General features: G+C 37.9%; 1 protein-coding gene across 2 annotated transcripts in view; it reads right to left on the bottom strand.

Annotated features, from left to right (window-relative positions):
• The window catches only part of LOC150086348 (cytohesin-1-like), a 274,992-nt gene that overhangs the window by 212,844 nt on the left and 49,656 nt on the right, over positions 1–12,492 (bottom strand). The window contains exon 1 of one of the 2 annotated variants that reach the window (XM_090371320.1): positions 7,992–8,115. The exons of the other annotated variant lie outside the window; for it this stretch is intronic. Coding sequence (XP_090227446.1) covers positions 7,992–8,046 — 55 coding nt within the window. The 5' untranslated portion in view covers positions 8,047–8,115. Of the gene's footprint in view, positions 1–7,991; positions 8,116–12,492 lie in introns of those variants that run through there. 2 annotated transcript variants of the gene reach the window in all.

Here is a 12,492-nt window from a genome sequence, read left to right as displayed (position 1 = left end):
AAAAAAAAAAAAATTCATGTTAAAGGAAAAACACGAGTGCAATAAAAACGGGAGGGGGGGGGGGGATAGGCGACAAGAAACAGGAGGCAAACTTGGACCACAAATTTTGAGAGCAGGTGGATAAATCCATTAAAACTTCGTGGCATGAAGATACTTTAGGATTCTTGTCTTTGTGTGAGGAAACCGGGGGGGGGGGGAGGATGAGTGCCATGTGTTCAGCATGGTATGGGATATTTTGTGAAGATCATCAGTGCAAGAGTTAGGAGAAAAGTTAAGATGCTAATAAATCTAACTTATTACAACTGTAGTCTAATGATCAGTGTGAAAGAAGAGTTGTGCACCTCGCCTGTTCTAATCTCGCACGATTACTCCAAGTACGTTAATATTCTTGTAGTCTGTCTTTCGAACGTCTCTTACTTTATGTATCCATCCAGGAGCATAAGCAGAAAATTATACAATTTAAATTAATTTGTGATTAAGATGCATTACATACCATTTGTATGTAACAAGTGTGTGTGTGTGTGTGTGTGTTAGAAGTAATAAATCTATTGAAAAGCCAGAAGATGGAGGTGTAGATTATACAAAACGCCAAAACTAATAGCAGGAAGCAGAACTCGAAAATATTGAAGTCGCGAGAAAGAATGTGAATATCCTGTATGATATAATGAATTAAATAAAATGATAGGCTGAATAGAAAAGCCAATTAGAGAGAAGGGAACTGTAAAGCAAAAATGAAGAGTTAATATATGAAATAATAGCAAGCATTAGATAAGGGTGGGATATTTGGATAAAAGCCTAAAGAGGGGAAAAAATTACACAATTTCAAATCTGATGCAAGCTAAAAATAAATATTGATACATGATCCGGTATTTAATCAGGGAACTACCTGATCATGTATCAAAACCTTCGTTAACTATACTTATCCATAATTGTGGAAGGAAAGGAAAGGAAATTTAAAAATAAGCGAGAGTGAATGAGAGGGTAAAGAAGCAGAACTTCCACAAAACAGTTAAGCTAGTCCCATCGCAGTATGTAGTAAAATAAGTAATTAAAGTAAAATAAGTAAAATAGTAATAAAATTAAACTAAGTGTTTTTGTAACTTAAATGCCATAAGTGGCTAAAAGTGAGAGTTAGAAAAAAAAAAAAAGTGTAATTTGTATGAGAATGTAATACTAGAAGATAATGCAAGCAAATGGTATATAAGACAAGGGAACGGATGAAAGTGCAAAGTGAATGAAAAAAAGCGAACGTTCGTATCGCCCTCGTATTACAGAATAGCTTTACGAACGAGAAAAAAAGGGAGTGGAAGGTAGAAAGATAAAAAGCTGAGTAAAAGATACTCGCCCGAGTATATACACTGTTGTTCAAAGAAAGTGCATCACCCCTGAAATTGTAATTGTCGTCCGAATAACGTAAGTATATGGCAATATTTCTTAGATTGTATCAGATAAGACTGACGTAGTGATGACGTAATATTGCATCAGCTGTTACTCTCAGCTATATAAGCACGCTCTGCAAGATTTGCAGTCATCCCTTGCTTGTGTCAGGATGGCGAGTTACATGCAGTTGACGCCACGAAGAAAGAGTTGCTTTACGTGAGGAAGGATGTTCTTCCCATCATACTGCTTATAGAGTGTCTTGTAATCAGTCGACAGTGAGTAGATTTCTTTCCAAACTCAACAATACTGGTTCTGCTGATAGGAAAAAAGGAACCGGACGTCGCAAACGAGTCTACGCCAAAACAGGACCGACCACGTTTTGAAGCGCTTATGCCTTAAAAACCGTAAAGCTTCTTCGTCTGATCTGAAAAGAGAATGGAAAGAACATATAGGGGTAGGAGAGGTAGCAAGTGCATTAACAGTCAGAAGACGCCTCTTCAAAAATGGACTTCTCGTCATAAGAAGCTCCTCTTCACACAAAAAAATGAAAAAGGTCCGATTAATTTGGTGTAAGGAGCATGTCAAATGGACCCCAGAGCAGTGGAAGTCAGTTATTTTCTCGGATGAGAAAAAATTCAACCTACATGGCTCTGATGGTAGACAAACGATTCGCTGTAGACGTGGTGAAGGATGCCATCCAGACTGTATGGTGTCTACAGTGAAATTCCCTACCAGCTAAATGATATGGGGGGTTCATTTCGTATCGAAAGTAGGTCACCTGCAGTTTATAAAAGGTTCCGTAAATTTCCAACTGGCTATATTGGAAGGCATTAGAGACCATTTCAAACTGCCAAGTAACTGCACCTTTCAGGACGACTCTGCTCCTCCTCATCGGGTGAAAAGTGTAAGTAGGCACTTCTGTAGTTACTTTAGCTTCATTTCTGCATTAGAGGTTCAACAGTAATGTGTTTACATTTGTAACAGGTGAAAAAATGATTGGAAGAACAGTTCATTACAACTCTTAGCTGGTCAGGAAACAGCCCGGACCCGAATCCTATAGAGAACTGTTGGCATCGTGTGGAATCTGCAGTGCCAGAAAGAAACCAAAGACCCTTCATGAATTTCAGGAAGCCATAATTCGTGTTTGGAACCACATTTTTTTTTTTTGGATCAATTTTTTTGGTTCCAAAAAAAAATTGATCTTGTCAATGCCTGCACGGTGTGCTGCTGTCATCAGGGCCAAAGGCGGTACAACTAAATATTAGTTTGCACCAGGTGAACTTTTCATTTTGTTTTCCATTTAAAATGATAAACTGAAGCAAACTGAGGGCTTCTGATAACATTTGAGCCATAATAAAGAGTCGTGTTAACCAAAACTGTTGTATTGGAAGAACAGTTCTTCCAATACAACAGTTTGCAAAATTTTGAGAGCACCTGTCAAATATTACTTAGCTTTCCCTTAATTATTAATAAATATCTTTTATTTCTATTTGTGTGCTAGTCATTAATGTAACATACCATCGCGAAAAGGGGTTAGAAATGTGAAATTCCTAGTTGATGCGCTTTCTTTGAACACAAGTGTACAGCAGACTCAATTTTCGGGGATAGATGATAAAAAACAAATCCCGGATAATCGATTTTCCGGTTAATCCAAAAATACAAAAGTCCCCGACATACGTAAGAGATACGTTTCAGGACTTCATACTTCGTCGAGTTTTACGTAACTCAGGAATGACTAATAACATATTGCTACTATATTATTATTGACAAATCTGAATTCCACGCGATGCTTGTTAATGTTTGGCCATTTTCATACCTTCTTATCAGTTTAATTTTCTGATCCAAATCGATCGCTTTCCATCTGTTGGTAGATTCACTAGTAGCGCTGTCACTTATTCTCTTAGTCGGCACCATGATAACGGTCAAAATAAAATTTTCTGAAAAGAACTTCACAGGGTTAAGGGGGAAAACACACTATTATCACCTCACGCGAACTCACATTTTACTAAACCACATTTCTGGAGGTCACTGCCATTAAACAATTTTCACCTTTCGAGTAACTGGGCTTTTTTGTTTAAGCATCTAATTATAAACGGGCAGTTTTATTTATTTATTATTTTTTTTTTTTTTTGTTAGCTTCTGTTGCCATAATGCATTTCCCAAGGCGAGATTCGAACCCGCGACCTTTGGGTTACCAGGCAGGCACTTTACCCGCCCAGCTAGCCTTTACTACTTGCAAAATATGTTTATACCTATTGTAGTTTATTACTTGAATTTTTTGATTTCTGGTTGATTTTTTTTTTTAAATTTAGTCTTGAAGTGTCCCGGTTAATCGAGAGTCTGCTGTGTGTGTATATATATATATATATAATTAATCAGGAGATTTAAGACAAGAATAGGAGGAATACATAAATCATGCAGATTATCCCTGTTGACATTGTAATGCCATATGGCTGACACAGGGTCTCATTTCAAAAATGTTATTACTTCTGTCACAGAAACTGAAAATTCATTTAAGCTGTATTAAAAGCGTTATAAAGCGACATTCGTACACCTCCAATCCAACAACGAACGTGGCTCCCTCTTTTACTAAACTACGGAAGTTATTATAGCAAGAAGTTGGCTGTTAGGAAATTACGACGCCTACCAACATCAGCCAGTATTGGCGCTGTCTGTTAGTAAATAGGACACTACATTTCCGTATTCATTTAATGAGACTGCTTATGTATATTAATCATGCTGCTGGTGCTGCTTTTTTTTTTTTGTAAATGGTGTCTCTAGGTTTAAACAGGCACAAGGCGATCAACTTTCAAAGACGGACTTCTCATATTTCCTTACAGTTCAGCTTGAATGGAGGAGAAGTTGAAATACGGTTTTTGCATGCAAATACAAAAATCACAAAAACCGGACAGGTGGGCGTAGATGAGAATTAAAATAACAAACACTTCCTTTTCTGTCTCCCCCCACCAACCAACAAGGAATCCAGGTGAGGAAACTAAATAACGCAATCGTTCCACTTGCTTGCGGCCTTCCTCTCCACCAACCAGTGTTCTCAGTAATAGGCTTACGTAGCGAGTGGTCAGGGACGACAGCGCAGTAGCACACGCTCTTTGAGTGGACTGGGGTTGAAGCCCGTGACTGCTAAATACGATAAACATTGATATTGATGATTTATTGTACACTCCACTGACCTGGTGGTCGTGCCGGAGTATAAACAAGATTTTTTTTTTTTTTTTTTTTTTAATTTTAAATATTATTTAAATGACGTTAACATCTAAAAACGTAAAGTTCGCCATCCTAAATGTTCTTTATCTATTTGGATCCTACAGGAGACGATCGCAACCAAAGTTGATAATGCCCCTCTTTCACCCGGAGGATGGAGTTGGCATTTAAAAATTTGCCGAAAATGATTATAACTGTCACTTTACAGCTATGCTTAACCTTGTCTATTATGTATTTCAATATTCTTCTTTTCAATTCTAATTTTTTTTTAAACGCGAACTCTGCTGAAGAAGGATCTGCGCCTGATCTCAGATATTTATTTCTTTGATAATCTTTACTGATTTTATTACATTTTAGAGAATACGTTAACTGAGTTTCGAATGAACTACGCTGTGCTTATATTATTTATAAGTGAGTCATCTTACGAAAATCTCCTTCCATCAATATACTAATTAAAAACAAAAAAATATCAAATAAAAAGCATAAGTGAAGCAAACAGTAACAAAGCACGAACACTAACATTAGTCCATCAATTACGAAAAAAATCATTATTCCAATTCTTCCTTGATTTTCACTTTCATAAACTGTGGTTGAATAAAACCCAGAGGAAAAATCTAAAAAAAAAAAAAAAAATTCTAAAAATCAGGAAAAAAATACATTTAATTTTTTAATACAACGGTTGGTCATAAAATTACGATGGTTATTGATCGCTAGAAGTTATTCATACACTGGCGGTACATCAACTGCCCATCCCCTCAGGTAATTTGTTCGGTATTCATAAATTATTCAAACTTCCACAACATAGTTTCCGGCATCCCCCTCCCCCCATACTTCTCCTTCAACTCATGCACGGTACTAAGTACTATAGGTTTTGATACCTTTCGTGTTTGGGGTTTTCATAAAAAAAAAAAAAAACAACAGATGGAAGTTTGTTCCAACCATCAACCACCCGATCGCTGAAAGTAAATTTCCGCATATCTATCCTGCAACTAGCCTTAGTCAATTTAAATTTATGCGCCCCCACCACACATGTATTTTCTGAGAAACAGGAAGGATACCATTAGCATTGATCCTCAATTCATTCAAAGCTATGAGCACCTCAATCAGATCTCCTCGCAGGTGACTAGTCTCTAGACGATGCAAATTGCAAAACTGAAGCCTTTCCTCGTAAGCGCATCCTTTTGCTTCCCTCACCAATCTCGCTAGTCTTCTCTGCAACCGTTCCAAACAGATCCACATCTTTCAGCAAATGAGGCTTCCAGACCTGTATGCAGTACTCAAGATGCAGCCTATTGCCTTATACAATGGGATAAACTCTCCTTATCCCTGCTGGCAAAATTTCTGTATATCATTGACCAAATCCCATGAGTTGTCCCAGAACCTCGTTTACATGCTCAGGGAAATTATGTCTGACGAGAGAGAGAGAGAGACTTTTATTGCAGCACGAATAATCGAATGATTAGCGTTAGTAATCATTCGCATGATGTAAAGGTTGAAATAATCGAATGACATGAATATAACCAGAATAACAGTTTGACCATTACTATCTAATGCTTAATATCATGTGTGAATTTATGGGTAAAGCATTATTTCTGAAATTACCTCATACGTAAAAGCTAACTCTTTTCACGAATTATGTTTTCCCCGACCAATCCCCTCTATGAAAATTTATTCAGATTTTCCTGTGCACGGTCAGACTGCGCTAAACAATACATAAAATCGCTGGTACTGTATTTGTATTTCAGAATGATGTGCACATGCGTTCAAGTTGAACTGACACCAGAAACAATCTATGCGCAACTTGACTATACCTTATATATCCTCTAATGGAGTAATAGTGAGCGATGTAATAAAAGCATGTAATAAATTAAAGATCACTAGCCTAATTCGCATTGACCGAACCGACGTAAGTGGATGACTCGTGTTGGTTATTTTTTTTTTAAATTTGTAAATTCGGTGTTGTTTTATCTTCATGAATGTTTAATTCAAAGAGTCTCATATGGCTAACGTCAATTTTAGCAGTCCTGTCCCACTTCTTATACAATGGGACAAAAATATGAATATTAAACTCGAAAACAATGGTGACTTGATTTCAGCTTTGATTACCGCCTGGATTCGAATTGTGTCGTCCTCTTTCACTTGCTGTAACAAGGACAATTTACAGCAGCGCCAATGACGAAACTGGCGACACTATGAAGATTGAAGTCGGGACTGGCGCCTATTTTTCGAGGTGCCGCCATTCTGCGATTATGCTGCCTTCTTAAACCCTTCGCAGTTCTAAACTGCATGTAAATATTGCCAAAGCGGTGAAAACGATTGTAACTTAAGATGTGCGTTTGCAAAAGACAGCTGCTGTCATCAGAAATTCAGTAAAGAAAGATAGACGGCATTTTTATATGTATACATACATACTGTCAAAAATTATCATCTCGTTTAAAGATGGCACGGATGATTATTAATCTCTGGCTTAAGGTGCTCGAGATTAATTGCGGTCGTTGTAACAACGTGAATGAGTTGAACAAACAGTAAGGCTCTTTTGTTAGGGTAGATACCGAAGAAGAAAAATTCAAGGGATCATCCATTCTGCTTCAGCTCATATAAGCACCAAAATGTCCAATGACATATATTTGGAAGGATTTCACTACGGCCTGCTTAGCCAATACACCAAAATTCCACAGAACATGAGAATGTCCTGGTTAGGATTTACAAATAGGCCACATTTGGTGGAATGGTCAACTCCGAAGTACGAATTTCAGTTGATACTGGTACCTAAACCTCCGAAGAACACGAACTACTAAGTACAGTAATGCTGTTGTATTTCATATCTTGTAAACCCCTGTGACCCTTGAAAATATAGTGATCTTGGAGTTCAAACAGAGAATTTATTTATTTTATTGTTATAGAACTTTGCTGGTTTCTCCCGGCATCAAAATTCCCGTTGGTGAGTGTAGTACTACTGTTTCTTGTATCCTATCCTATGATTTCAGATACGGACAAAGGAACAGTAGGGAAGGGGGTGTTAGGTACAGAAGAATGTACGGAGCAGATCTGTCCTTTCATTCTGCTGTCATGTGCTCTCAACATTTCTGCAACACTGCTCATGTAGAACGACTCCTATCTGTGATTAACGGCCTTAATTGTATAGTCAGTTACGTCACACACATTGTCCGAAAATATGCGACATTCTCCGTTGCTACATAATAATTACTATCGGAAAAGAGGCGCATATTTCTAAACGAAGGACAACAGTTTTTCCATGGAGGCTCTCTGGGAAAATGTTGCGTTCTATGGCATTACAACGCGATGTTATTTAAACTTCGAAAAGTAAATTGCAATCACAGCAATTGAAAAAATTAGCTACTGCGGTGTGTTAACATCAATACTCTTACCATACGATGGCAGACTTCTGAGATCACGAAGTTCTCCACTACTCGCTTTGTTCATCGGTAAATGAAGTTTAATGAGTGGGCCCAACTGGAGCCTCCCTAACAAGACACGTCGCAGAGTTTTCTTTCCATCCCTCAACAACAGTCCGATGGATAAAAAACTGAGCGAGACACCACCAGTATGTACGCGTATATTAGTAAACACAAGCACACTTTCCCCGTTTCAGAAACCGGCTCTAAATGCGCAGTTATGATTACGCAAGATTTGCTGGACAGGGTGCCCACTCGGGTGTAGTTAACGAAGCATTTACATGACTAAAGAACTCCGGCATTTAATGTTTTAATTTTTAGGAGCATGATTTAAAGAACAGGTGTCACCTTTATAATTTTGAAAAAGCGCCCATACCTCTAAAAAAAAATTCCCTTTCGACGCCCTTAGCAAGAGCAGTCAGAATTTTAACTGCTAAAACTTCAGTTATAGCAACTAAAACAAACAGTTCCAAAGCATTTTTTGTGGCACACAAAACAGTTGTGCATATTTTACAAATTCCAACATGGGTCGCTAAAACAACCACGTGGAGTCTCAATTTCCAAAATAAAGTTAAATGACCATGAACTGGAAAAAAAAAAAAAAAAAAACCCATATTCTTTAAAAAACAGTTAATAATTGAAATGACGTGCATGAAAATATTAAAAACACACATTAGACGCTGCACTTAGATCAGATGGCAAAGTTGTAGATCACAACCGTACCGGGAGTTCTCCCGAGGATTATTTCAGACTAAGAATAAATACAGTATACTTAAAATAGTTAATTTATTGAATATATATATATGTGGTCAATGGATTGGAATACTGAATAATTTATTCAATAGTTAATTTATTTAATCCGCAAACTGGATTCGTAAAGATAAGCTTCCTCAATTCATATCCTACTTATCACTACACTGAAAAATTTCCGATGAAGGAAATTTTTGCACGGAACACTCCATGAAAAATAACCATATTAGGAATATTAGGATAGGAGTTTCTTTTCATTTTCCCAAAGGTGCAGCTTGGTAACTTTGTCTAGGTTCACCCCACTTTACAAGATGAACCTCGACAAAGTTTTATACGTGAGCCTAAAAATTACCCTGCAATACATTTAAGGTTCTTTTTTCTGTGATCCCAACATTTTTATTTATTTAACATGCTTCAAACTATACAATAACCGCTCATGTGGGGCTGACCCAAATGCTTTGATAAAATCAAAATAAATAATGCCCAAATTACTTCCTACATCTAGCTCACGAGTTATTGTCAAAATAACTAACCAAGTCAGCTAAACATGATTTTCCCTTTACAGAACCATGGTTTTTCCCTTCAGAATTCTATTTCTATTTCTATCTAAATGATCCTATGCTGCTCTCTTGATCGTTGTCGCCGTGATTTTCTCTACCAATAAAATCAGACTGATCGTAGTTATCCACTTCGCTCTTCGAATCCCATTTATGTACTGACAATACATTGGCTACTTCAATCCAAGGGAATTGACGGTTCAATGACTCTCTTCCCGCTTCCATTAAAATCACTCAGTAAATATCATCAATTCTTGAAGCCTTACTCTACACTTTATGCGCGAAAGTAATCTGAAATGTCAATATCGCTAATTCCATGCTTCACTCGCAGTTTATCCTTAAGCTGAAGGGTATTTTTTCAGTAAATATCGATGTAAAGTTCCTAACCAATTCATATGCAACGTCAGCAGTGTTATCTATAATTTTCCCGCATCCGTTACTGCGAGAGTTCGATCTGATGATTCGCTCTTCATTGTATTCACATAGGAGAAAAACTCGCTGTCCCTGTTCTTTGCTCTCGTAGCCAGCGATTTTTCATGATCTACCCTACCTTTGCCAGCTTAACTTTGTGTGGTATTATTACATATCAACTTGTGGCTGTTTCATAGATATGGTACTGGGACCTGTTGCTTCTGATTCTCTTATACGAGATCGACGAAGGGATACAGGGAGTGATGTCAAAATTTTCAGATGACGTCATGGTCGACAGAGTACTTAAAGATCAGGCTGAGCAGAACTCCCACAGCACAACTTAGATGTCAGGAATGTTCAGAAAAGGGGCAGCTATGTTTTAATGCAGAAAAATTAGCATTAGAAGAACAATTTATTATATACAGAAGGCACATTGCTGTATACAACTCCCTTCACGGCTACAAGCCAGGGGTTTACATAAAAGTAGTGGCATACGTTAGTAGTGGCATATGTTGCTAATCCCTTGCAAAATGCAAGGGATTAGCAACGCCAAAATAACTTATACATTCGGTGGGGCTGAATTAAAAACAGTAGAGGAAGAAAGGGATTTGTGTGTTCATAATTCACTCTATAAAGAAATTGTAAGAGTTCACTTGGAATAAATTGTTCAAGTATGGAAAGCGCACCTAAAGAAAGACGTTGAGCTTCAAAGATGGGAAACGCATCTGGCGAGATTGGCAAAAGGGTGTTTATATGAGAAAATCCTTGAATGCGTGAGATAAAGAGCTTGGTAACTAAGCAACTTAGCGGACACCTAACTGTGGTATTGAGAGGAGAAAGAAAATGAATGAATGAAATTAATTAATTCAAATGACGGGGGAAGAAATTTGGACTGGATCTGATTGCAGAGTTTCTTTTAGCTAGCGAGTTGTCAATTATCTGTCAATATAATCATTTGTCTCCATGCATGATTGAGGCTGACAGCTTGGCAAAGTTCAAAGGTCAGCAAGTTAGACTAGTACTGTAAATTAGATTTGGACATAAAAACTTGTAATGCTGAAGCTGCTTTTACCATATACGGAGCACAGCACGCCAGACTCAGAACCCACCTATGGCAAAAAAAAAAAAAAAAAGTACCCCTTTTTGTTAGTGACGCTGCTCTGTATGTGGACATGTGTTGTCTTATGTAAGGCGGATCCTAAACGTTAGTTCAACTCCGCCATGGTTCTCTATGATGATATACAAAACTCTGGTCATTGTACTTACAATATTACAGATACAATTTACACCATCGTGCAGAAAATGACGTATAGCCATTTAAAAGTATGCAACAATGTCTGAAGTTCATCCGGCTCACTCTCACAAAGATAAGAGACTGCAGTCCATCCGCACCCCAGAACTGAACAGCAAGGAGCTGTTCAGTTCTGGGCTGTTCGGTTCAGTTTCGCCCAGTCTGGACGAAAACAAAAACCAATACCACAACATGCTTAGATGATAAAAACTTCCTTCGTCTTCCAGATGTCAAGAATAATGTTATTTAAGGGTAAGCAATTGACAGTTAATCACATCGATACCGCATATTCTATGCTTACCCCAATCAATCAAGACTTTATTCAATTAAGACTTCTGTTCCGTTTCAACTGATACGTATTCCGCCATTGACTTCTAACATTGTTCTTAACGTAATCAGACATATGTCAGTCATTCCTCTCTAGCCTGGCGCCTCCGTAGCCAGGTGGGAAGGAGCAGCACACGCTTCTTGATTAGACCGGGGTTCCAGCCCGTCACCACTAAATACGGAGGATGCGGAAGGGTCAGGGAATGACCACCGCATACTCCCGGAGCAATATGGCCTTAGTTGCTAATGCTCCTAAAAACCAAACAAACCTCTCTAGCCTAATCATTCTGGGTCTGTTCCAACTGCAGCAGTACATGTCTTCTTCGAAAAGCCTTCAAGACAGAGGATTTAAACACCAAAAAAGTTTCCTTCGTTGCTAGAAGGCATGCCTCACATCCTGGTATCGACTGAAGGTTACATAACCTACTAATTCTTCTCTCAGGTCTTGATACTCATGGCAACAAGACGTGTTCCACAAACGCACATTGTACTCATTGACCCCCGAGGCATTTAGTTTAGCAAAAAACGAGTCACGTCCAGTAATAGATAATATGGATTGCAGATTTGGATTAAACCAAACAGGCATACCTCTGCCAGCCTTGTTAACATATGGAAGGAAAACTTTTTTTTTTTTTTTTTTTTTTTTGTTATCAGTCCTTTCACGCTGCTGTTCCCTTTCCTGCCATAACTGCGTCAGGTAAGCTTGGTTGGTTGGTTTTGTTTTTATTGGCGCATTAGCTACTGAGGCTATAATGCGCCAAGACCAGGTCGTATATAAAAAAAAATTTAAACTTTCAGTGACCTACTTAGTTAGGTCATTATGTCAAGATGTATAACATATGTATAAAAGAAATATGTAAATTTTATATAAGAGCAAAAATGTTTATTGACTTTAAAAAGGTAAAAACAGCAGACACATGGTCATTGTCAGATAAAATCTGACTGAGTGTATACGGCTCAGTCAGACGATTAAAAGCGGTAAAACGGATATTGCTAAAATCTGGACAATCAATTAAAATGTGTCTAAAAGTTAAAATTGTGCCACAGGACTCACACATAGGAGGGTCATCAGCCCTCAGCAAAAATGAATGTGTCAAATGACTATGTCCTATGCGGGTCCGAGCAAGAACAACTTCCT

The sequence above is a fragment of the Mastigoproctus giganteus genome, chromosome 4, assembly GCF_048544385.1.
Source record: "Mastigoproctus giganteus isolate SK-2022 chromosome 4, ASM4854438v1, whole genome shotgun sequence".
In the NCBI taxonomy this organism is placed as follows: domain Eukaryota; kingdom Metazoa; phylum Arthropoda; class Arachnida; order Uropygi; family Thelyphonidae; genus Mastigoproctus; species Mastigoproctus giganteus.
The sequence above is the reverse complement of the archived record's forward strand: the minus strand, read 5'-3'. Positions and strand labels throughout refer to the sequence as shown.